Genomic DNA, 26,888 nt, shown 5'->3' with positions numbered 1-26,888 from the left:
TGACTTCACGTGTTTTGCAGCGGGACTGGAGAATCCCAGCCGTGGGTGAGATCGGAGAATCCCGGCTAACATTTCAGGTCAATGACTTTTCATGTTTTGTGTCAGATTTTCAGTGTCTCTGCTTCTTTTCATTGCAGAACATTTGCAAACTAGACCTTCACCATCATTACCCATTTATAGACACTTAAAATTCCCTGCACTGTGATCCTGGATGGTTGTGTTAGCCGCTGGGAGCCATTTTAGCAACATCTCTACCCAGCCCATCTCCAGACCGGATTGAGTCGAAAGGGGATTCGGAAGACGATAGCTAACCTCCTTCACTCCTAAACCCGGTGTTACACCGATCCAACCCTTGTACAAGGGAGAAGACCAGGACTATTGCCCTCACTCAGGGGAGGAGTGGAGGGATGGGACTGGGGTGGAGAAGTTTCTTCCCTCAATCTGTAGCTCTATTAGGAGAAGAGTGAATGTCTGAGGAGAATGGTAGAGAGATGTTGATGGTGCTGTCTTGGGATTCCAGGAATGTACTTGTGAAACTGCAAATTCTCCTGTAGGAAGAGAAACGGCAGCGTGTTTTTACATAAGAAATAGAAGCAGGAGTCGGCCATCTAGCCCTTCGAGCCTGCCCCGCCATTCAATAAGATCATGGCTGATCTGAAGTGGATCAGTTCCACTTTCCCGCTTTCTCCCCTTAATTCCCCTGTCTATCAGAAACCTATCTACCCGTGACTTAAATATATTCAGCGAGGTAGCCTCCACCACTTCAACGGGCAGAGAATTCCAGAGATTCACCACCCTTTGAGTGAAGAAGTTCCTCCTCAACTCTGATCTAAACTGCCCCCCTTATCTTGAGGCTGTTCTCTCTAGTCCTGCTATCCTTTCTAAGTTTTGCAGAGGAACTAGCTCCCACTCCAGGCCCTGGCATATTAATTGTGACCAATACAACATGGAGACTGGTCTCCACAAGGGTGCCTCCCGTCAGTGATGTCTGAGTGAGGGCAATAGTCGTGGTCTTCTCCCTTGTACAAGGGTTGGATCGGTGTAACACCAGGTTTATGAGTGAAGGAGGTTAGCTATCGTCTTCCGAATCCCCTTTTGACTCCATCTGGTCTGGAGATGGGCTGGGTAGAGATGTTGCTAAAATGGTTCCCAGCGGCTAACGCAACCATCTAGGATCACAGTGCAGGGAATTTTAAGTGTCTATAAATGGGTAATGATGGTGAAGGTCTAATTTGCAAATGTTCTGCAATAGAAAGAAGCTGTGACACTGAAAATCTGACATAAAACATGAAAAGTCATTGACCTGAAATGTTAGCCGGGATTCTCTGAGCTCGCCCACGGCTGGGATTCTCCAGTCCCGCTGCAAAACGTGAAATGTCGTTGGACTGGCCAGAATTCTCCGATCTCACGCACGGCTGGGATTCTCCAGTCCCGCTGCAAAACATGAAAAGTCATTGGACTGGCCAGAATTCTCCGATCTCACCCACGGCTGGGATTCTCCAGTCCCGCTGCAAAACGTGAAAAGTCATTGAACTGGCCAGAATTCTCCGATCTCACGCACGGCTGGGATTCTCCAGTCCCGCTGCAAAACATGAAAAGTCATTGGACTGGCCAGAATTCTCCGATCTCACGCACGGCTGGGATTCTCCAGTCCCGCTGCAAAACAAGAAAAGTCATTGAACTGGCCAGAATTCTCCGATCTCACGCACGGCTGGGATTCTCCAGTCCCGCTGCAAAACGTGAAAAGTCATTGGACTGGCCAGAATTCTCCAATCTCGCCCACGGCTGGGATTCTCCAGTCCCCCTGCGATGAGTGGAGATCCGACTGAGCGCCAAATACCCTATTCTTGCTGGAAACAAGGCTTGCGAGACTGGAGAATTCCGGCCATTAACTCTGTTCCCCTCCCCACAAATACTGCCAGGATAATCCAGGATTTTCTGTGTAAAATCTCCCGTGTTCTGTACCAATTCCTGTCCCGGCGTTAACCTTCTGCTGTGCGTCAGAACAGCCTGGGCAATTGCCTCTCTCTTTTTCCCTTCGAATACAGGAACAAGAGTAGGCCATTCGGCCCCCTGAGCCTGTTCTACTATCCAGTCCAACCAACTAAAATTCTATCAACCCCAGTCTTGGAAATTCCAGCTGAGTCTAAGCAGTGTATCCAACTCTTTTTGGTGAGAGGATTCCGAACATCCTCCACCTGGAAGTGTTTCATGATTTTAATATTAACATTAGTCTCTTTCTCTTGAAAAAATGTTTTTTTTTATGTTGACCCAAATGCATCATCGAATCCCTACAGTGCAGCCCATTGAATCTGCACCGTCAACAATCCCACTCACGCCCTATTCCCTTAACTCTACATATTTACCCTGCTAATCCCCCTGACACTAAGGGGCAATTTTATCATGGCCAATCGACCTAACCCGCACACCTTTGGACTGTGGGAGGAAACCGGAGCACCCGGAGGAAACCCACGCAGACACGAGGAGAATGTGCAAACTCCACACAGACAGTGACCCGAGACCAGGATTGAACCCAGGTCTCTGGCGCTCAGAGGCAGCAGTGCCAACCACTGTGCCAGCGTCGTTTTATCATTTTAAACACCGTGGTAGGATTTGAACCGAGTTCAAATGGCAGATGGTGAAATTTTGAATTCAATAAAAATCTGGAATTCTTATTCCCTGGGCGTCCTTGTGCACGAGTCGCAAAAACCCAGCCTGCAGGTGCAGCAGGTGGTCAAGGCGGCGAATGGGATGCTGGCCTTTATAGCGAGGGGGATAGAATATAAAAGCAGGGAGGTCTTGCTGCAACTGTACAGGGCACTGGTGAGGCCGCAGCTGGGGTACTGTGTGCAGTTTTGGTTGCCGTGCTTACGCAAGGATATATTGGCCTTGGAGGGAATGCAGAGGAGGTTCACTAGGCTGATACCAGAGATGAGGGGGTTGGACTATGAAGAGAGACTAAATAGACTGGGTCTGTACTCGTTGGAGTTTAGAAGGATGAGGGGGGATCTTATAGAGACGTATAAGATAATGAAGGGGATGGATAGGGTAGAGGTAGAGAGATTCTTCCCGCTTAGAAAGGACAGCAGGACTAGAGGGCACAGCCTCAAGATAAGGAGGGGGGCAGTTTAGATCGGAGTTGAGGAGGAACTTCTTCACTCAAAGGGTGGTGAATCTCTGGAATTCTCTGCCCGTTGAAGTGATGGCGGCTGCCTCGCTGAATATATTTAAGTCACGGGTAGATAGGTTTCTGATAGACAGGGGAATTAAGGGTTATGGGGAGAAAGCAGGAAAGTGGAACTGATCCACTTCAGATCAGCCATGATCTTATTGAATGGCGGGGCAGGCTCGAAGGGCTAGATGGCCGACTCCTGCTCCTATTTCTTATGTAATTCTCCCAAAAAATTCGAAATGTTGAATTTGCTGGAAAACTGGAGTTATTCACGCTGTTTCTTTCCAGTGGGAGTTTGCACTGGAATTCCCACACTCTGTGCAATGGAGAGGCCACCAATGCAAATATCATTAGATTTCAGGAGTGGGAATAGGTCCCAAAAGTGCAGACTAAATGGAACCGGCGAGTCTCTGTGCGTGCGCAATGGTCCTGAAGTGTCTGCCTCCCATTCGCTAACCAGCGCGATTGCTGGTCAGCCCGGGACACCTGCGATGCTCCCCCCAGCAACCCCCCCAACACCCCGATTGCAGTACCCCACCGCCCACCCCCCCCGATTCGTCAATCCCCTCTCCCAGTCCCGGACCACCCCGATCTCCAGCCTTTCCTGCCCCTGAAGAACCAATCCCCCGTCCTCCTACAGTGCAGACACCCCCTGACGGCAGTCTACCCCCCCCACCCCTAGCACAGACCCGTCTACCCTGGCATCCCTCCAGCCTTCATCGATCCCAATGGCAGTGGGTCACCCCCACTCTTGCTGGTGGCCCCCTGAAAAAGTAGCGGAGCGGGATGGGAGAGTCGTGACCTCGATCTTTTTAGTGTCAAAAGATCTTCTCTGAGTGTATTTGGACACACGAGCGGTGTTACCATTTCCCTGGGTTATTTGCCCAGTAAAATATCGTTTCTCTATTGTTTTCAACCTCCAGGATGGTCCTTCACTTTATAACCCTACTTTGATATTCAGTGGTATAAATAACACTGATGGCTGACACAACAGTTTATGAATCATGGCTTTACTAATGTTGGATTTGTTGGAGCACTCGTTTTACTGGACTTTGATGAAGGAGCTTCATCTGCTTTGAGAGATGAATTGTTTCGTATTTCAGTTTCTCCGTCTGTGCGTGGTCTGGTATATTGGAGGAAATTGCATTGCATCACTTTGTTGTCCTATATTGTAGTTACAAACCACAACACTATCCTGTAACCCAGCTTTGGCGCTAGCGCAAGCCCGGTGATACGCCTACGAGGGCAACAATCGCTAGCTTTCTAATGAGAGAAAGTTTGGATAACCTATATGGGACGTGGAAGCTATTGAGAGGGTGCAGAGGAGATTTACAAGGATGTTGCCTGGATTGGGAGGCATGAGGATAGGTTGAGGGAGCTCGGTCTTTCCTCCCTGGAGAGACGAAGGTTGAGAGGCGACCCGATAGAGGTTTATAAGATGTTGAGAGGAATAGATAGGGTGGATTCTCGGAGGCTATTTCCCAGGGTTGAAATGGTCGCTACGAGAGGACACAGGTTTAAGGTGCTGGGGAGCAGGTACAGAGGAGATGTCAGGGGTAAGTTTTTCACTCAGAGGGTGGTGAGTGAGTGGAATCGGCTGCCGTCGGTGATGGTGGAGGCAAATTCGGTAGGGTCTTTTGAGAGACTTCTGGGTGAGTACATGGGATTTAGTGGGATTGAGGGTTATAGGTAGGCCTAGTAGGTATGGATATGATCGGCGCAACTTGTGGGCTGAAGGGCTTGTTTGCACTGTAGTTTTTCTATGTCCTATCATCCCAGACCTCACCCTCAAACCCCTTATGACACCATATCTGACATTGAAAACTCAGTAAATCTGGCAGCATCTTTGGAGAGAGAAACAGAGTTAACAATTTGAGTCTGTTTGACTTCTCTTCAGAGTTTTAAAGAGTCACAAAGACTTGAAACGTTAACCCCGTTTCTCTCTCCTCTGCCAGACCTGCTGAGTATTTCCAGCATTTTCCCTTTCTGTTTCAGATTCCCAGCCCGCACTATTTTGCTTATTTGACATCAAGAACTGTTGTCCAGAGGTTTACGGTGATTTGTAGCTCAGAGTCTGTTTTGCCTTGGTCTTGTCCTCCTCTCCAAGGCTGTGCTGTGTTGACCTGTGGCAGCCTGCACTGCAGTGTGCTAAGCACTTAGGGCTGGTACAAATGCTGGAAAATCCCGGCAGATCTGACGGTACCTGTGGGGAGAGGATACAGCCAACGTTCCAGGTCTGGAAGACCCTTTATCAATGACAAACAGAGCTCTGGAGAAGAGTCATCCAGTCTGGAAACGTCTGCTGTCAGCCTGCCGAGATTCTCCGCCGATTTGAATCAGATTCCTGCTTTATGGGTGGCACAGCGGTGAGCACTGCTGACTCAAAGCGCCAGGGTCCCGGGTTCAATTCCCAGCTCGGGTCACTGTCTGTGCGGAGTTTTGCACATTCTCACCCTCTCTGCGCGGGTTTCCTCTGGGTGTGCGGGTTAGGTGGATTGACCATGCTAAATTGCCCCTTGGTGTCAGGGGGACCAGCTCGGGTAAATGCATAGGGAATAGAGCCTGGCTGGGATTGTGGTTGGTGTAGACTTGTTGGGCCAAATGGCCTCCTTGTGTGCCATAGGATCCTATTTCTTCCCAGCATCTGCGGTATTTTGCTTTTATCTCTGGTACAAAAGTAGTTTGGCCTCAATGATACATTTGACCCACATTTACACATAGTGTAGGGCTGGACTTTTCATCATTAACTCGACACTCACCCCTCTCCACTTTTTTGCTGCTTTACGGGCCACCTTAGGAGCCGCCTAAATCGGTTGCTAGGACCTTAACGTTACTACAGTGCCTGAACTTGAGAAGTACTCTATTGGCTAGAAAGTGCTTGGGAGCGTGCTAAGATTTAGAAAGATAGAACATAGAACATTACAGCGCAGAACAGGCCCTTCGGCCCACGATGTTGCGCCGACCAGTTACAAAAACAATGACCCACTAACCTAAACCAATCCCTTCTCGTCCATAATGTTAAGTAATTGAACAAATTGATGTTAAGTAATTGAACAAAGAACAACAACACAGCACAGGAAACAGGCCCTACAAGCCCGCGCCGCCCATTCTAACACTCAGTGAGTGTCTCATTCCAATCCTCCTCCTACCTACGACTTTTGTCTACATCTCACGGACCCCACAATAAAGGGGGTGCCAATTTAAGAACATAAGAAATAGGAGCAGGAGTAGGCCATCTAGCCCTTCGAGCCTGCCCCGCCATTCAATAAGATCATGGCTGATCTGTCGTGGCTCAGTTCCACATTCCCGCCCTCTCCCCATAACCCTTAATCCCCTCTCTTATCAAAAACCCATCAACCCGCTTCTTAAAAATATTTAGCGAGGCAGCCTCCACCACTTCAACGGGCAGAGAATTCCAGAGATTCACCACCCTTTGAGTGAAGAAGTTCCTCCTCAACTCCATTCTAAACTGCCCCCCTTATGTTGAGGCTGTGCCCTCTAGTCCTACTGTCCTTTCTGAGCGGGAAGAGTCTTTCCACCTCTATCCTATCCATCCCATTCATCATCTTATACGTCTCAATGAGATCTCCCCTCATTCTTCTAAACTCTAACGAGTACAAGCCTAGAGAATTATATGTGCGCCAGATTAAGGGAGGTCCAATTTAGAGCCAATTTGTTACACCAATCAGCCTAAGAGCACGTTTTTGGGGTGTGGGAGGAAACCGGAGCACCCGGAGAAAACCCACGCAAGCACGGGGAGAATGCGCAAACTCCCACAGACACCGGCCCAAGTCGGAGATCCGACCCGGGTCCCTGTAACTGCACAGCAAACAGTCACTGAGCTGTCGTGTTGCCCCGTCAGTTGGTCCAGTTTAAGCGTACACTAACGGACGTGAAGCACTAGGCAACTCTCAAAGCAACGTCCAAGAGTAGACCTCGCACTGCAAGTATGCCCCGGGGCCCAGTTAATTGAAAACCCTTTTCTTTCTTATTCATGGAGGGGTCCTAATGCTTGTTTTGGATCCTTACTCTGCTACATGGTTGTCAAACCCCCTCCGTTTGGCACCCTTCAGCTGTCAGTAGGGCCTGGATTGTGTTAGTGATCATGACTGCCAAAGCACAGAGACAACCGCTTCACTTTCCCATTTCCCGGAATGCCTGGGAAATACCATCCGGCTGGAGAAGCAAGAAGCCTGACGTGGAATCGTGCAGCAGCCCGCAGCTCCCCGATGTACGCACAATGAGGCCTGAGGCCTAACTTCAGGCCTCACAGGCCAAGTGTGTGCTGAGCAGCGTTTGTGGATCTGAAAATGGACCATTGCCAACTTCTCATGACAGAATTTACACCAAAGTAACGGTTATCGGGGTTAATTCTCCCAAAAGATTTGTAAGGCTAGAATTTTATGACTTCACCTGCGCGTGGGATTCTCCAGTCTCGCTACTGTGAACGGGAGATTTGACTGAGTGTCAAATTCTCTGTTCTCGCTGACTGGGGTTGTGAGGTGTGCGAAATGGGAGAATTCGGGTCTAAGTCTTGTCCCAGTAGGGAAAACCGGTGAGACTCTTGTTGGGAAGGTCGGTGCAATGCAGTTCACTATTCACCCACACTTCTTGGAGTCTGCGGAGAGTCTCACTGAATTCTCTAACACTTGGGACTTTTTGGAATGGGGACTTAGAGACCTGATCCTCAAAGATTGGGGCTCCCCCTTTATAAAGGGCAGCTCCATTGCAAAGATAAGTTTAAGGTCTCCCTCTTGGACGTTACGGCTCCTCCGCAGACATTGGGAAAAACCCCCACACCTTAACCTTAGAGGGTCAACCCCTCCAGTAGGTATAGAGACCAGGTTTCCACTGCCCCCGCCGAGGGCCAGAGGATCCTGGGAGCTGGGAGAATCCACCTTAAAAGCATTATAGGGGATAGTGGGGAAGTAGTGAAAGGATTCCCAAGCCTGTTGGAATAAGTTGAATGCCCCTTCCATGGTCAACAAGTCCTGGCATTGGGCTCAAAGCTGGAGCTACCAGTCCAGAGGTAGGGGCGCTATCCACTGTTCCACAAGGTCTCCGTCCTTAATCTCTCCATCTCTCTACCTCACTTCCAACCTCCATTTAAGCTCTCTGACCAAGCCTTTGGACATAAGAACATAAGAAATAGGAGCAGGAGTAGGCCATCTAGCCCTTCGAGCCTGCCCCGCCATTCAATTAGATCATGGCTGATCTGTCGTGGCTCAGTTCCACTTTCCCGCTTTCTCCCCATAACCCTTAATCCCCTCTCTTATCAAAAACCCATCAACCCGCGTCTTAAATATATTTAGCGAGGCAGCCTCCACCACTTCAACGGGCAGAGAATTCCAGAGATTCACCACCCTTTGAGTGAAGAAGTTCCTCCTCAACTCCATTCTAAACCGCCCCCCCTTTATCTTGAGGCTGTGCCCCCTAGTCCTACTGTCCTTTCTGAGCAGGAAGAGTCTCTCCACCTCTATCCTATCCATCCCATTCATCATCTTATACGTCTCAATGAGATCTCCCCTCATTCTTCTAAACTCTAACGATTACAAGCCTAGTTTATTCAGCCTCTCCTCATAGCTCAACCCCCTCAACTCCGGTATCAGCCTAGTAAACCTCCTCTGCACTCCCTCCAAGGCCAAAATATCCTTGCATAAGTACGGCGCCCAAAACTGCACACAGTACTCCAGCTGCGGCCTCACCAATGCCCTATACAGCCGCAGCAAGACCTCCCTACTTTTATATTCAATCCCCCTCGCTATGAAGGCCAGCATCCCATTCGCCTTCCTGACCACCTGCTGCACCTGCAAGCTGGGTTTTTGCGACTCATGCACAAGGACCCCGAGGTCCCTCTGCACCGTCGCCTGCTGCAGTTTTTCTCCACGTAAGTAATAATCCTTCCTACCATTATTCCTCCCAAAGTGGACCACCTCGCACTTGCCAACATTAAATTCCATTTGCCAGTTCCTGGCCCATTCGCCCAGCCTATCTAGATCCTTCTGCAGACTCTCCAGACCCTCCGCACAATTTGCCTTTCCACCAATCTTGGTGTCATCAGCAAATTTCGACACCATACACTCGGTTCCCTCCTCCAGATCATCTATATAAATGGTAAATAGCTGAGGGCCCAGCACCGACCCCTGGGGCACTCCACTAGTCACCATCCGCCAATCCGAATAGCACCCATTGACCCCCACTCTCTGCCTCCTATTTGACAACCAATCCTCTATCCACGCTAACACCCTACCCCCAACTCCATGTCCCCTGACCTTCTGCAATAACCTCTTATGAGGTACCTTGTCAAATGCCTTCTGAAAATCAAGAGAGGTCTAATATAACATCTAATATACACTCCCGTGAACTCTCTTTGGGATACTTTTCTGCCAAAGAGGTTATGTGACTATGAGATAGAGTGGCACGGTGGTTAACACTGCTGCCTCACAGCGCCACAGAGGCCTGGCTTCAATTCTGGCCTTGGATCACTGTCTGTGCGGGAGTTTGCACATTCTCCCCATGTCCATGTGGGTTTCCTCCCAGAGTCCAAAGATGTGCAGGTTAGATTGATTAGCTGTGTTAAATTGATCCTTAGTGACCCAGGATGTGTAGGTTGGAGGGGGTGTGTTAGCGCGGTAAATACATGGGGTTACAGCGATAGGGTCTGCGTAGGATACTCTGTTGGAGATTGAGTTGAATGGCCACCTCCTGTAGGGATTCAATAATAATTGTTGCTGTTCGCTCTTCTAGGGCTCCCATTAATGCCTTGGCAATCTCTTCCTACTGCAAACCATTGGTCTATAGCACTTGTGTTTCAGTTTACAGTTCAAAACAATAAAACTGGAATGATATTGATGGATGAGTCAGCTGGGAGAGTCTGACAGACCACCTGGTGCAACCACTGAGTCAGTGTTATGTTATTTGTGCGTGAAAGTGAGTCTGTATTTTCTTTCAATAGGTCAGGCTATTGTCTAACCGGGTGGAGCCCATTCATTTACCTTGTCCGTACCGATCAAACTCGCCTGCTGAACAGTCACTGTTAGATTTGCAGCCCCTGGGACTTTGTTGCTGCAGAGAAAACGAGATAAGCCACAGTGAATCACCATTCAATTCATCAGTGTCCAGCCTGTGTAGACGGTATCACTTCATTCAGAGTTTGGGCTTTGGGTGTGGGCCTTGGCTCGATGACTAATGCTTGTGTTCGGTTCCGACTGAATGACTCAAACAGCAGCTGGCTTCAGCGTCAGACTGAGTTTGAGGTCGGAGTCTTAAGAACATAAGAAATAGGAGCAGGAGTCGGCCATCTAGCCCCTCGAGCTTGCCCCGCCATTCAATAAGATCGTGGCTGATCTGAAGTGGATCAGTTCCACTTTCCCGCTTTCTCCCCATAACCCTTAATTCCCCCGTCTATCAGAAACCTATCTACCCGTGACTTAAATATATTCAGCGAGGCAGCCTCCACCACTTCAACGGGCAGAGATTCACCACCCTTTGAGTGAAGAAGTTCCTCCTCAACTCCGATCTAAACTGCGCCCCCCTTATCTTGAGGCTGTGCCCTCTAGTCCTGCTGTCCTTTCTAAGTGGGAAGAATCTCTCTACCTCTACCCTATCCATCCCCTTCATTATCTTGTACGTCTCTATAAGATCCCCTCCTCAGCCTTCTAAACTCCAATGAGTACAGACCCAGTCTATTTAGTCTCTCTTCATAGTCCAACCCCCTCATCTCCGGTATCAGCCTAGTAAACCTCCTCTGCACTCCCTCCAAGGCCAAAATATCCTTGTGCAAGTGCAGCAACCAAAACTGCACACAGTACTCCAGCTGCGGCCTCACCAGTGCCCTGTACAGTTGCAGCAAGACCTCCCTGCTTTTATATTCAATCCCCCTCGCTATAAAGGCCAGCATCCCATTCGCCTTCCTGACCACCTGCTGCACCTGCAGACTGGGTTTTTGCGACTCATGCACAAGGACGCCCAGGTCCCTCTGCACCGTCGCATGCTGCAGCTTTTCGCCCTTTAAATAGTAATCCCTCCTACTGTTATTTCTACCAAAGTGGATAACCTCACACTTGCTAACGTTATACTCCATCTGCCAGGTCCTCGCCCACTCGCTCAGCCTATCCAGATCCCTCTGCAGGCTGTTCACTCCCTCCGCTGCTGCCAGCGAGATCGGAAAATTTGGCATCCGCTGCAGCGGGACTGGAGAATCCCAGTCGCGGGTGAGGCTGGAGAATTAGTTTGAAAAAAAGGACAAATCTTTGTAGATAGGACAGACACGGTGCATGTTATTTAGCCGGATTTTGGGAAGATTTTGACATTCCCCCACAAAGCAAACAACTTCACGAATCTGGTAGGATAGATGGACATATATGAACATGGATGGGAAGATGACTGGTTGTTGGACGCTAATGGGTAATGGTGTATGGGCTGGGAATTGCGAGTAAGCAGCTCCCACTGGAGTGCTTCAAGGCTGGGTTTCAGAGCTGGGGTCGTTTAGAGATTTTATAAGTGATTCAGAACGGAGAATTGCATCTAAGTTATCCAGAAGATGATGATGATAGATTGCGAGTATGTCAGTCTGTCGAAAGTTAAAAGGATGTTGATTAATTCCATCATTAAATGGAAGGTGGAAGTTAATACAGTGAACTGTATGGCTACCATGTGCTATTAGAGAAATATGTATATTGCATACAGGGAGAGAATAAAGTGGAAAGATGGTCAAGGAAAGGTTGCCAATCGCACGTGAATAAAGCAGACAACAACACTTGTGAAAAGTTTGGACAAATTTGATCTATATCCAGAACTTAAATGGAATCGTTCTAAAATTTAACAACAAAATAGTAAAGAATGTTGTTTAAATATTTATCCTAAAAGAATGGTTTGTGCGCGCATTCAGCTGGTCACTGACACAGGCGGACGTGGGGGAACAGGTTACTGACACAGGCGGACGTGGGGGAACAGGTTACTGACACAGGCGGATGTGGGGAACAGGTTACTGATACAGGGGAACGTGGGGAACAGGTTACTGACACAGGCGGATGTGGGGAACAGGTTACTGATACAGGGGAACGTGGGGAACAGGTTACTGACACAGGCGGACGTGGGGGAACAGGTTACTGACACAGGCGGACGTGGGGAACAGGTTACTGACACAGGCGGACGTGGGGAACAGGTTACTGACACAGGCGGACGTGGGGAACAGGTTACTGATACAGGGGAATGTGGGGAACAGGTTACTGACACAGGCGGACGTGGGGAACAGGTTACTGACACAAGGGAACGTGGGGAACAGGTTACTGATACAGGGGAACGTGGGGGACAGGTTACTGACACAGGCGGACGTGGGGAACAGGTTACTGACACAAGGGAACGTGGAGAACACGTTACTGACACAGGCGGACGTGGGGGACAGGTTACTGATACAGGGGAACGTGGGGGACAGGTTACTGACACAGGTGGACGTTGGGGACAGGTTACCGACACGGGAACGTGGGGGACACGTTACTGACACAGGCGGACGTGGGGGAGCAGGTTACTGACACGGGAACGTGGGGGAGCAGGTTACTGACACAGGCGGACGTGGGGGAGCAGGTTACCGACACAGGCGGACGTGGGGGAGCAGGTTACCGACACAGGCGGACGTGGGGGAGCAGGTTACCGACACAGGCGGACGTGGGGGAGCAGGTTACCGACACAGGCGGACGTGGGGGAGCAGGTTACCGACACAGGCGGACGTGGGGGAGCAGGTTACCGACACAGGCGGACGTGGGGGAGCAGGTTACCGACACAGGCGGACGTGGGGGAGCAGGTTACCGACACAGGCGGACATGGGGGAGCAGGTTACCGACACAGGCGGACGTGGGGGAGCAGGTTACCGACACAGGCGGACGTGGGGGAAAGAGATATTCAGTGCAATCAGCAGCTTACCTGTGTACAGTATGTCAATGTTTGTCTCGGAGTGACAATGTAATTTGTCATAATTACAAAGGAGTCCGATCCCTGAGAAGAGAAATATCGTTACAGGCTGGAGGATCACGGTGAGATGCTTCCTTTGTCTGACACTAACTGACACGTTCAACATTCAAGTTTTTGAAAGCTGGATAATTGAAAATCATTTTATTCATTCTCAGGCAGTGGGCATTGTTGGCACCACTGGCATTTAGTGTCATACATCTGGGGAGATGTTGGGGGGGGGGTGTTGGCATGCCGAGTGGTATTACCATTAAACTATCCGAGGGCACTGTCCCCTCTGGACCCTCAACATCAAGACCCAAACCCCAGGACTCTGCACCCCAGTCCCTGGCAAGCAGGGTACTAAACCCCCCCCCCTCTCTGGACAACGATCCCTCAGGACTCTGCACACCCCCCCCTTTACCAGATCACTTTCTCCCCAGAACACTAAGGACTGAACACCAGACCCCCCCCTGCCGGGGCCAGTAGCCCAGAACGTGAACCCCCACAGCACGGTAGCACAGTGGGTTAGCACTGCTGCTTCACAGCTCCAGGGTCCCGGGTTCGATTCCCGGCTCGGGGTCACTGTCTGTGTGGAGTTTGCACATTCTCCTCGTGTCTGCGTGGGTTTCCTCCGGGTACTCCGGTTTCCTCCTACAGTCCAAAGATGTGCAGGTTAGGTCGATTGGCTAAGAAATTGCCCCTTAGTGTCCATGGATGAGTAGGTTAGAGGGATTAGTGGGTATAATATGGGGGTAGGGATTGTGTTTGGTCCAGACTCGATAGGCCAAAGGGTCTCTTTCTGCCCTGTAGGATTTCTATGATCCCTACTCTCCAGGGGGAATCTGAACAAACCATGAATCTGACCGCAGTGTGGCGGTGGGAGTTTTGGGAGCCCGTTATGGAAAGAAAAACAAGGTTCACGAGTTGCCTTGCTCTCTCGATCGACCTGACCTGTGACGGGAATGAGTAATCGACTGCGTCGAAAATTCTGGGCCCCATTTCGGAGAGGTTGGTGAAACCAATGCCTTTCACTTTCACTGAGACCGAGCTGATGGTGGAATCTGTAGACTGGTAACCCTTCTCGTAGATAAAAACCCACCTGTAACACACAGGGATACAAACTCAGTGTTTATCCCAACACTCCATGCATATGACCAAAGGAGAAGTCTCGCAACACCAGGCTAAAGTCCAACTGGTTGATTTGGTAACAAGAGACACTAGGAGGGACACAGAGGGATCTAGGTGTATGTGTACATAGATCCCTGAAAGTTGGGAATCAAGTAGATAGGGTTGTTAGGAAGGCATACGGTGTCTTGGCGTTTATTGGTAGGGGGATTGAATTTAGGAGTCGCAGCGTCATGTTGCAACTGTACACAACTCTGGTGCGTCCGCACTTGGAGTATTGTGTGCAGTTCTGGTCCCCACATTACAGGAAGGATGTGGAGGCTTTGGAGAGGGTGCAGAGGAGGTTTACCAGGATGTTGCCTGGTATGGAGGGGAGGTCCTATGAGGAGAGACTGAGGGATTTGAGGTTGTTTTCGTTAGAAAGAAGGCAGCTAAGAGGGGATCTTATTGAAACATATAAGATGATTAGAGGTTTAGATAGGGTGGACAGTGATAGCCTTTTTCCTCGGATGGAGAAAGCTAGCACGAGGGGGCATAGCTTTAAATTAAGGGGTGGTAGTTATAGGACGGATGTCAGGGGTAGGTTCTTTACCCAGAGGGTGGTGAGGGATTGGAATGCCCTGCCTGCTGCAGTTGTAAATGCGCCTAGTTTGGGGGCGTTTAAGAGATCCGTGGATAGGTTTATGGATGGAAAGGGTTTGGTTTAGGTTAGAGGGTCATTGTTTTTTAACTGGTCGGCGCAACATCGTGGGCCGAAGGGCCTGTTCTGCGCTGTAATGTTCTATGTTCTACAAGTGTTGCTGGGACCACTGCTGAATGGCTGGCGTGAGTCTGAACCCTGTGACCCTGTCTCACACAGAGGTGGGATCGTTGAAGTACTTTTGGCTGGGTGCACAGGTTATTAGTAGCTGCAAACTTTGAGGCAAGGCTGGCCATTTGCTTTCGAAACTGTGCGAATGAACGTCTAGCCTATGCACAAGGAAAGAGACACAGTAAGGAGTCTCGCAAGACCAGGTTAAAGTCCAACTGGTTTATTTGGTAGCAAAAGCCACTAGCTTTCGGATCGCTGCCCCTTCATCAGGTGAGTAGGGAGGTCTCCCCACTCACCCGACAAAGCGGCAGAGCCCAGAAAGCTAGTGGATTTTGCTACCAAAATAAACCTGTTGGATTTTAACCTGGTCTTGTGAGACTCCTTACTGTGTTTACCCCAACGCTGGCATTTCCTCATCACCAGGAAAGAGACTGGGTCAATTTCAGTGGGTAGCCTTTCTGTGTAGCCATCCCAGCTGTAGCTCAGCACGTTCCCCAAGTCAGGTTGGGAAGCTTTGCAAGGTTCACTACATAAAATTTGAGGGTGACATCTAGGCTGGCGTTCCAGGGAGTGCCACACTATCGGAGGTGCTGTGATCTGGAGCAGATATCCAAGTGAAGCCCCTTTTCAAAGAACAACACAGCACAGGAAACAGGCCCTACGAGCCCGCGCCACCCATTTTAACACTCATTAGAACATAAGAAATAGGAGCAGGAGTCGGCCATCTAGCCCTTCGAGCCTGTCCCGCCATTCAATAAGATCATGGCTGATCTGTCGTGGCTCAGTTCCACATTCCCGCCCTCTCCCCATAACCCTTAATCCCCTCTCTTATCAAAAACCCATCAACCCGCGTCTTAAAAATATTTAGCGAGGCAGCCTCCACCACTTCAACAGGCAGAGAATTCCAGAGATTCACCACCCTTTGAGTGAAGAAGTTCCTCCTCAACTCCGTTCTAAACCGCCCCCCCTTTATCTTGAGGCTGTGCCCCCGAGTCCTACTGTCCTTTCTGAGTGGGAAGAGTCTTTCCACCTCTATCCTATCCATCCCATTCATCATCTTATACGTCTCAATGAGATCTCCCCTCATTCTTCTAAACTCTAACGAGTACAAGCCTAGTTTATTCAGCCTCTCCTCATAGTTCAACCCCCTCAACTCCGGTATCAGCCTAGTAAACCTCCTCTGCACTCCCTCCAAGGCCAAAATATCTTTGCGCAAGTGCGGCGCCCAAAACTGCACACAGTACTCCAGCTGCGGCCTCACCAATGCCCTATACAGCTGCAGCAAGACCTCCCTACTTTTGTATTCAATCCCCTTCCCATCCTCCTACCTATGACTTTTGTCTATGCCTCTTGGACCCCACAATAAAGGGAGTGCAAATTTAGAGAATTATATGTGCACCAGATTAAGGGAGATCTAATTTAGGGACAATTTGTTACACCAATCAGCCTAAAAGCACGTTTTTGGGGTGTGGGAGGAAACCGGAGCACCCGGAGAAAACCCACGCAAGCACGGGGAGAATGTGCAAACTCCCACAGACACCGGCCCAAATCGGAGATCTGACCCCCTGTAACTGCACAGCTGTTGTGTTGTCCCATCAGTTGGTCCAGTTTAAGCGTACACTAACGACGCGAAGCACTAGGCAACTCTCAAAGCAACGTCCAAGAGCAGTCCTTGGATGCACGTCAAAGATCCAATGCCATTGCCTGGGATTTTCCTCTCCCGTTCGTCTCGTGGGGTGGGAGGTTGGATGCCAGGAGCGGCAAAAATCACAAATTTGGGTTTTACATCAGCGGGAATTCTTAATTTTATCCCGTCTCCTGGTAGTAACGTAACAGGAATCGTAAACATCATTGTAATAAATCTGAATCTGGCCCCTACACCTAATCATCCACATTCCCTCACCCCTCCCCACCCCCAGAAGATCGCCCATTCATGTTGGCGCATGGGCAGGCTTGTGTGAGTTCCGACTGGTCTCCTACGACATGTACCTGGCTCTCGGAGGAGCTGAGTAGAGTCATCACTCGGGGTGGGGAGGGGGTCATTTGCAGGCAGTAGCTGGACACAGGCTCTGGTACTGCCCCTGGCACTGCCCCCCCACCTTGGCAATAACCAGGCAGTGCTAGGAGAGGGAGAGGGGGACATTGTGTAGTGAGGGAGGCCAAATTTTCTACTTTCTATTTTTTTCCATGTCCCTAATGGCATGTTGGGAAAAGCCACCATTCGTGCCAGTGTATTCAACGCCGCTTTTCCCGCAGGCAAACTCTAGTATCCTTCCCGATATTGATCCCTCAATCAATATTGTCTGAGAAAACAGACTATTTGGTCATGCTGTTATGGGAGCTTGCTGTGTACGTATTGACTCCCATGGCAGATGGAGTATAATGTTAGCAAATGTGAGGTTATCCGCTTTGGTAGAAATAACAGTAGGAGGGATTATTATTTAAAAGCTTCAGCATGCTACAGTGCAGAGGGACCTGGGCGTCCTTGTGCACAAGTCGCAAAAACCCAGTCTGCAGGTGCAGCAGGTGGTCAGGAAGGCGAATGGGATGCTGGCCTTTATAGCGAGGGGGATAGAATATAAAAGCAGGGAGGTCTTGCTGCAACTGTACAGGGCACTGGTGAGGCCGCAGCTGGAGTACTGTGTGCAGTTTTGGTCGCCGCACTTGCACAAGGATATTTTGGCCTTGGAGGGAGTGCAGAGGAGGTTCACTAGGCTGATATCGGAGATGAGGGGGTTGGACGATGAAGAGAGACTAAATAGACTGGGTCTGTACTTGTTGGAGTTTAGAAGGCTGAGGGGGGCATCTTATAGAGACGTATAAGATAATGAAGGGGATGGATAGGGTAGAGGTAGAGAGATTTTTCCCGCTTAGAAAGGATAGCAGGACTAGAGGGCACAGCCTCAAGATAAGTGGGGGGGACAGTTTAGATCAGAGTTGAGGAGGAACTTCTTCACTCAAAGGGTGGTGAATCTCTGGAATTCTCTGCCCGTTGAAGTGGTGGAGGCTGCCTCGCTAAATGTATTTAAGTCACGGGTAGGTAGGTTTCAGATAGACGGGAATTAAGGGGAGAAAACGGGAAAGTGGAACTGATCCACTTCAGATCAGCCACGATCTTATTGAATGGTGGGGCAGGCTCGAAGGGCTAGATGGCCTACTCCTGCTCCTATTTCTTATGTTCTTAAATTGGGACTCGTTTTGTGGTTTAAAAAAGAAGGATAGCATGGACAAGTTGGGCCAAAGAGCCTGTTTCCATGCTATAAACCTCTGTGAAAACTCAGTCAGAGCCACTGACAAGTCGAGAAGGAAAAATACAGTAGCAAATATTGGAAATTGAAAATTGGCTTGAAGAAGAGTGGACAAAACAGGTTAAGTTTGAGCAAAATTGAGGAAAAATAGAATAAGAGAAGTATTTTTTTCAAATAACCTAAAATGATGCAATTAAATGCTGAGTTTCCCCATCACTTCAGATTGTGCAGTAAGGTTCATCATTGTAGCAAACAGTTGATTTGTTGATAAGTTGCTCGGAAACTTGTGTCCAAGTATGTACGATTTAATTGTGAATTTGTGGAAACTTGACCACACCAGTTAAATGTGGCCATTTGAAGCATATTTGCAAATTGTTTAATGTAAAATCTAAAACCAGACAATGCTGGAATGTACACCCTGCCTAACTTAGAATAAATATGATATAGTTCCTCGGCTAGACTAGGGTCAGTCTCGGGGGACCCTCCACTGAGGTTGTGCACCTCCAACGCAAAAGGACAAAGAACAACGCAGCACAGGAAACAGGCCCTTCGCCCAACAAGCCCCTGCTGCCATTTTAACGCGTTGGCTAATAAACATTCTGTACTGGGTCTCATTTTATACAAATGTCTGCTCCATGGTGGAAACAGTGGTTCGCACTACTGCCTCAGAGGAACGGTTGGACTCTAACCTGGTGTTGTGAAAGTTCATGAAGGTTGGTGGTGTTGTGGATGGTCTGGAAGGATGTCAAAAGTTGCAGCAGGACATAAATAGGATGCAGGACTGGGCGGAGAAGTGGCAGATGGACTTCAACGCGGATAAATGCGTAGTTGTCCATTTTGGCAGAACCAACGGGATGAACGAGTACACTATCAAGGGCAGGAGTCTTAGTAGTGTTGAAGATCAGAAGGATCTTGGGGTCCGGGTCCACAGGACTCTTAAATCGGCCTCGCAGGTGGAAGAGGTGGTCAAGAAGGCGTATGGTGTACTGGCCTTCATTAATCGAGGGATTGAGTTTAGGAGTCGGGAGGTAATGCTGCAACTTTATAAGACCCTTGTCAGGCCTCACTTGGAGTACTGTGCGCAGTTCTGGTCGCCTCACTATAGGAAAGACGTAGAAGCTATTGAGAGGGTGCAGAGGAGATTTACAAGGATGTTGCCTGGATTGGGAGGCATGCCTTATGAAGTTAGGTTGAGGGAACTGGGTCTCTTTTCCCTGGAGAGACGAAGGTTGAGAGGCGACCTGATAGAGGTTTATAAAACGTTGAGAGGAATGGATAGGGTGGATTCTCAGAGGCTATTTCCCCGGGTTGAAATGGTCGCTACGAGAGGACACAGGTTTAAGGTGCGGGGAGGAAAGTACAGAGGAGATGTTAGGGGTAAGTTTTTCACTCAGAGGGTGGTGAGTGAATGGAATCGGCTGCCGTCAGTGGTGGTGGAGGTGAACTCGCTGGGGTCTTTTAAAAGACTTCTGGATGAGTATATGGGGTTTTATGGGATTGGGGGTTATAGATAGGTGTTGATGTGATCGGCGCAACTCGTGGGCCGAAGGGCCTGTTTATGCTGTAGTGTTCTATGTTCATACTGTGTCTCAGAGGCCAAGTACCTGGGTTCGATTCTGGTCACCGTCTGTGTGAAGTTTGCATGTCTCCCCCCATGTCTGCCTGGGTTTCCTCCCACACTCCAAAGATGCGCAGATTAGGTTGATTGGCCATGCTAAATTGACCCTAGTGTCAGGGGAATTAGCAGGGCGAATATGTGGGGTTATGGGAATAGGGCCTGGGTGGGATAGTGCTCGGTACAGACTTGATGGGCCGAATGGCCTCCCTTTGGACTGTAGGCATTCTATGACCACTGCCTCACCTCCGTAACCCTCGATTCCTTGCTCCATTCAAAATCTGTCTATCTCAGCCTTGAACCTACTTAGCAACCCAGCCTCTACAGCCCCCTGCTTCCCGTTTCCCATGTCTGTCACTGTCCTGGAACGTGGGCAGTGATCCCCGTGAGATCTCAGGCTCCACGTTTCATACAGTGGGTTGGCAACGAGAGATGTTTGCTCGCTGGTGTCATTTTCACAGTGCCTTTGGAAACTCACTAAAGGGGTTTAGAATATGAATGCCCGGTGAATAGGTAGGATTACTGCAATATTTGTTTTCAGAGTGGACACTGCAAACACCTGTGGGTGGTACTCTGTCGCAACAGCCCTGGTTACGTTGCGTGGGCTTGTCCCAGTGTCACACAGCCTGGCAATTATCATACAATAAACCGTTTTTATCGAAAGCGTTCCCAATGATTCGATCCATTCCGGGTTGAATCAGCTACCTGGGAGCACGGCTCTCGTTTTACAATGACCAACAGAAGGTTGTGTACACACAGAAATCAAGAAAGGAATCCTAATTAGTTATAAATGACTGATGAGGCCTCAGCTGATTTACAATGTCGGACTTCACCCTGTAGGGTGGATATCGAGGTCTTGGGGAGGGTGCGGGAGAGGTTTAGAAGGTTGATACTGGGGACGTCACATAGCAGCAAACTTGTCTCTGGAGCAGAATGTTCTGCTCCAGAAGAAGCCAGTCATCGCCCTGCCAAGCAGGGTGGTGGAGGCAGACACGCTAGGGTTCTTTGAGACTTACCTGGATAGTCACAAGAGCAGACTGGGAGTGGAGAGATGCAAAAGAACGTTCTCGTTAGAACATTAGAACATAAGAAATAGGAGCAGGAGTAGGCCATCTAGCCCTTCGAGCCTGCCCCGCCATTCAATAAGATCATGGCTGATCTGAAGTGGCTCAGTTCCACTTTCCCGCTTTCTCCCCATAACCCTTAATTCCCTTGCCTACCAAAAACCTGTCTACCCATGACTTAAATATATTTAGCGAGGTAGCCTCCACCACTTCAACGGGCAGAGAATTCCAGAGATTCACCACCCTTTGAGTGAAGGAGTTCCTCCTCAACTCTGATCTAAACTTATCCTGCCTTATCTTGAGGCTGTGCCCTCTAGTCCTGCTATCCTTTCTAAGCCAAAAGCCACAGGCCAAAGATGTGTGGGTTAGGTTGATTAGCCAAATGGAAATCGGTCCATGGTTCGAATGGCCTTCTGTACTTTAGGGGCCTACGTTTAGCTGGACTATTATCATGACGTTAGTCTTAACAAACCAACTTGCAACATTGGAGACGAAATGATCATAGTGGTTAAAGTGGAACACAAGAAGTGATGGGGGTATATTTCCTTTTCTGATTAGTGTTGGTGTTGATCAGTCATCTTATCATTTGGCAGCACAACCTCTTGCGGATTGCAGTGTCAGCATCAGTGACCTTTAGTCCAGCTAAACGTAGACCCCTAAAGCACAGAAGGCCATTTGACCCATCGAGTCTGTACTGATTACAATCCCACCCAGGCCCTACTCCCATAACCCTACACATTTACCCTGCAAATCGCCCTTACATAAGAACATAAGAAATAGGAGCAGGAGTAGGCCATCTAGCCCTTCGAGCCTGCCCCGCCATTCAATAAGATCATGGCTGATCTGTCGTGGCTCAGTTCCACATTCCCGCCTTCTCCCCATAACCCTTAATCCCCTCTCTTATCAAAAACCCATCAACCCGCGTCTTAAAAATATTGAGCAAGGCAGCCTCCACCACTTCAACGGGCAGAGAATTCCAGAGATTCACCACCCTTTGAGTGAAGAAGGTCCTCCTCAACTCCGTTCTAAACCGCCTCCCCCTTTATCTTGAGGCTGTGCCCTCTAGTCCTACTGTCCTTTCTGAGCGGGAAGAGTCTCTCCACCAATATCCTATCCATCCCATTCATCATCTTATACGTCTCAATGAGATCTCCCCTCATTCTTCTAAACTCTAACGAGTACAAGCCTAGTTTATTCAGCCTCTCCTCGTAGCTCAACTCCCTCAACTCCGGTATCAGCCTAGTAAATACTGGAGTTGAGGGGGTTGAACTATGAGGAGAGGCTGAATAAACTAGTGGGGCAAGTTACCATGGTTAATCCATCTAACCCACGCATCTTTGGACAGTGGGGGGATACTGGGGGAAACCCAGGCAGACATGGGGAGAAGGTGCAGTGTCAGCATCAGTGACCTTCAGAAACACTCAATTCTAACTCACTCACCGTACATTTGTTCGTGATTGTGCAACCCTCCGCGAACTAACTCTTAAGTAGCCATGGTAAACAACCAACAACATGCCTACAGACCCAATTTTCTTATTACCTGTAGATCAACACCTCACCCTGGCCACCGGAGTAACTCCTGCCGAGTTGCTGATGGGTGGGAATTTTCGAACCAGGTTGGACTTGGCGTTTCCAAATTTGGCAGGGAGGGCGGAACCAAAGCAGAGCGTGAAAAAAGAAACAGAAAGCCGGAGGGAATGTTCAAAGCCGACTCGAGCGTTCCCCAGACTGTCTGGTTTCCCACACATCACTGGTGGGCACCCCCTTTTATTGTGGAGTCCAAGAGGCATAGACAAAAGTCGGAGGTAGGAGGAGGATTGGAATGAGGCACTCACTGAGTGTTAAAATGGGCAGCGTGGGCCTGTTCCCTGTGCTGTGTTGTTCTTTGTTAGTACTCGGGGCGACTGGTTCTCAGTGAGACCCCTTCTTAAATGATCTAAATGTTGAACTATGAGGAGAGGCTGAATAAACTAGGCTTGTACTCGTTGGAGTTGAGAAGAATGAGGGGAGATCTCATTGAGACGTATAAGATGATGAATGGGATGGAGAGGATAGAGGTGGAGAGACTCTTCCCGCTCAGAAAGGACAGTAGGACTAGGGGGCACAGCCTCAAGATAAAGGGGGGGCGTTTTAGAACGGAGTTGAGGAGGAACTTCTTCACTCAAAGGGTGGTGAATCTCTGGAATTCTCTGCCCGTTGAAGTGGTGGAGGCTGCCTCGCTAAATATTTTCAAGAAGCGGGTTGATGGGTTTTTGATAAGAGAGGGGATTAAGGGTTATGGGGAGAGGGCGGGAAAGTGGAACTGAGCCACGACAGATCAGCCATGATCTTACTGAATGGCGGGGCAGGCTCAAGGGGCTAGATGGCCTACTCCTGCTCCTATTTCTTATGTTCTTATGTTCTTATGGATAAAACAATTCTCAAATCAAATAGGGACGTTTATAAAAATAAAAAGTTAATCCTTGAAATGATCTAAATGTTGAACTATGAGGAGAGGCTGAATAAACTAGGCTTGTACTCGTTGGAGTTGAGAAGAATGATCTTATTGAATGGCGGGGCAGGCTCGAAGGGCCAGATGGCCTACTCCTGCTCCTATTTCTTATGTTCTTATGTTATGTTCTTATCAATACTTCAACTTCAACTTCATTCAACGCCGGCCCCATTCTGGCTACAGCAACACCTGAGACCCAACCCTAAATATTCCAGATCATTTATATTCTAGATTTATTAATTGATCTGGTGGCTATTACAGAGACGTGTCTACAAGGTGACAGGGACTGGGAGCTGAATGTCCAGGGGTATCAAGTGTTTAGGAAGGATAGGCGGGAGGGAAAAGGGGGGGGGAGCGTAGCACTGCTGATTAAGGATAGCATCAGGGTGGTAGCAAGGGATGATATTGGAGCCAAGGAGCAGAAAGTGGAATCGTTGTGGGTGGAGATTAGGAACAGCAAAGGGAGGAAGACGCTGGTGGGTGTCGTCTATAGGCCCCCGAATAATGATCTGGAGGTGGGGCGGGCTGTTAACGCGCAAATAAGTGCGGCGTGCAGGAATGAAATGGCCATAATTATGGGGGATTTCAATCTACATATTGATTGGTCGACCCATGTTGGACGCGGTGGGCTTGAGGAGGAGTTCTTGGAATGCTGCCGGGATAATTTCCTTGAACAGTGTGTGTTGGAGCCGACGAGGGAGCGAGCTATCTTGGCTCTCCTCATAGAACTCCAATAAGTTTGTCAGACACGACTTCCCCTTAACGAAACCGTGCTGCGTCTGCTCTATCAAGCAATCCCCCTCAAGATGCCTCGCTATTTCCTCCTTGATGACGGATTCTAACATTTTACCTGCAACAGACGTTAAACTAACCGGCCTATAATTCCCTGCCTTTTGCCTGGCACCCTTCTTAAACAACGGCGTAACATTAGCCGTTTTCCAATGTGGAGGCTGCCTCGCTGAATATTTTTAAGACGCGGGTTGATGGGTTTTTGATAAGCGAGGGGATTAAGGGTTATGGGGAGAGGGCGGGAAAGTGGAACTGAGCCACGACAGATCAGCCATGATCTTATTGAATGGCGGGGCAGGCTCGAAGGGCCAGATGGCCTACTCCTGCTCCTATTTCTTATGTTCTTATGAATTTAAATTCCATCAGCTTTTGTGGTGGGATTTGACACCGTGACTCCAGAGTGTTAGCCTGGGCCTCTGGATTACTGATCCAGTGATTATTGTCATGACACCACCGTCTTCCCCCATTGTACTTCATGACAAGTTGGGGTAGCACAGCTCACAACTTTGCGATTCAATGCGGTCAAACCAAGGTACTGTAGCATTTGCATCTCATTTCTCTGCTTTTCAATTCTCAGGCTCCTGAGAGGAATTGCACTGCTTCTGGCGACTTTGCCAACCTGTGTTATTAAGTGTGTTGATTTATTTGTAAAATCTATTTGTCTGTGACTATTTGCACTGTTGGATGTATTGTATTATTCCTGTGCTAATTTGCTAAGAAGTCACTTTCTGGTTTGTGCACCTGTCTTTAAGAATCCTCTGGAACGTATGAATTTTTCCACGGAGAGTGAATCAACCTTTGTAAACCCATTAAAAAAAAAACACCTCTGATTCGCACAGACAATGATGCCGGTGTTGGACTGGGGTAAACACAGTAAGAAGTCTGACAACACCAGGTTAAAGTCCAACAGGGTTTATTTGGTAGCGAACGTCACTAGCTTTCGGAGCTCTGCCCCTTCACCTGACAAAGGGGTCGAGCTCTGAAAGCTAGTGGCATTTCCTACCAAATAAACCCGCCGGATTTTAACCTGGTGTTGTCAGACTTCTTAGTTGGAAATATATCACCATTCCTGCATTCTCACTGAGTCAAAATCCTGGAAATCCCTCCCTAACAGAACTGTGGGTGTATCTAGACCTCAGGGACTGCAACGGTACAAGAAGGCAACTCTCCAACATCTCCTGAAGGGCAATTAGAGATGGGTAATAAATGCTAGCCCAGCCAGCAACATCCTATCTCCAGGGATGCATTTTAAAACATCCTGAGCTTAAAGTGCACACGAATTGTATTACTAACTGATTTGGTGCCATGTATAGCATCTAAAATGCCAGCTCACTGCTGCCTAGTACAGAATGCCTGGTACAATGTTATCCCACTCAACATTATCTCTCAGAATTAGTTCCATTAATCAGTTAAATTGTACCTGAACAGGGCCAGATATTACAATCGAAGGAGCTGGTGTTCTTTGCTTTATGTGGGGGTGCTGGCGTTGGACTGGGGTAAGCACAATAAGAAGTCTCACAACACCAGGTTGAAGTCCAACAGGTTTATTTGGTAGTGAACGCCACTAGCTTTTGGAGTGCTGTTCCTTCCTCAGGTGAGTGGGAGTTCTGATCACAAACAGGGCATATAAAGACACACACTCAGTTTACAGAATACCGATTAGAATGCGAGTCTTTGCACCTAATCAAGTCTTAAAGGTGTAGACAATGTGAGTGGAGAGAGCATTAAGCATAGATTAAAGGGATTTGTATTGCCTCCAGACAGGACAGTAAGTGAGTCGTTCTTTGAGCAAAGAACAAAGAACAAAAACAGCCTGGGAAACAGGCCCTTCGGCCCAACGAGCCCACGCCGCCATTTTCACACCACCAGTCCCCCCTCCACCCATGACCCTTATCTACTGTTTTATGGCCATCCACACTGAGGGAAACTAATTTAGGGACAATTTATTACTTCCAATCAGCCTAAGAGCGCATCTTTGGGGTGTGGGAGGAAACCGGAGCACCCGGAGAAAACCCACGCAAACACGGGGAGAATGCGCAAACTCCCCACAGACACCGGCCCAAATCCATGTGTCTGCACAGCAAACAGTGATAGTCACTGAGCTGTCGCGGTGCCCAGTATCTGGTCCAGTTTAAGCACACACGACGTGAAGTACTAGGCTATTCTCGAACAACCAAGAGCAGCCCTCATACGAGCCATCGCTTGTACGCTCCTTGTTGGACAACAAGGCAGACCGACTTAAAACCTGTGCTTAGCCATGTCTTGCCAGTTTAGAAGCTTTTTGAGAAATGCTCCTCCTCCTGTGCCAATTACCTGCATTAACAGGATATTGCCCTGTAGATGCACATAGTGCCAGTCTAGCATGCCAGCTCCTACCTGAAGGACAAAGAATCTCATCACGGGGACTGGTATCATTTTAACTAACTCTCAACCAAGTGATTTCTGTGTTCTATGCCATACTTGGTGAATGATATGTCAGTATCACACATCACAGGAGTCTGCTACCCTTTAATTTGGAGCCTCTCTCACATGCACTGCTCCACACTGTGGGGGCATTCATTGAGTACAGAATGAATAGACATTTGCGGTATCTTTTCATTCATAATTATACAAACGAGCGATGAT

The 26,888-nt window shown here is 48.8% G+C and overlaps 1 protein-coding gene across 1 annotated transcript in view; it reads right to left on the bottom strand.

The window, feature by feature from the left end:
* The window catches only part of p2rx1 (purinergic receptor P2X, ligand-gated ion channel, 1), a 61,357-nt gene that overhangs the window by 18,510 nt on the left and 15,959 nt on the right, over positions 1–26,888 (bottom strand). The window contains exons 2-4 of the mRNA XM_080211099.1: positions 14,072–14,219; positions 13,094–13,165; positions 10,168–10,237 (exon numbers count right to left, since the gene is read on the bottom strand). Of these exons, the coding sequence (XP_080067225.1) occupies positions 10,168–10,237; positions 13,094–13,165; positions 14,072–14,219 (290 nt within the window). The remainder of the gene's footprint in view (positions 1–10,167; positions 10,238–13,093; positions 13,166–14,071; positions 14,220–26,888) is intronic.

This window comes from Carcharhinus amblyrhynchos, chromosome 23 (genome assembly GCF_965287045.1).
Source record: "Carcharhinus amblyrhynchos chromosome 23, sCarAmb.v2.hapA, whole genome shotgun sequence".
Classification (NCBI taxonomy): domain Eukaryota; kingdom Metazoa; phylum Chordata; class Chondrichthyes; order Carcharhiniformes; family Carcharhinidae; genus Carcharhinus; species Carcharhinus amblyrhynchos.
Note: the sequence above shows the minus strand (reverse complement) of the source record. Positions and strands in the feature narration are given on the sequence as shown.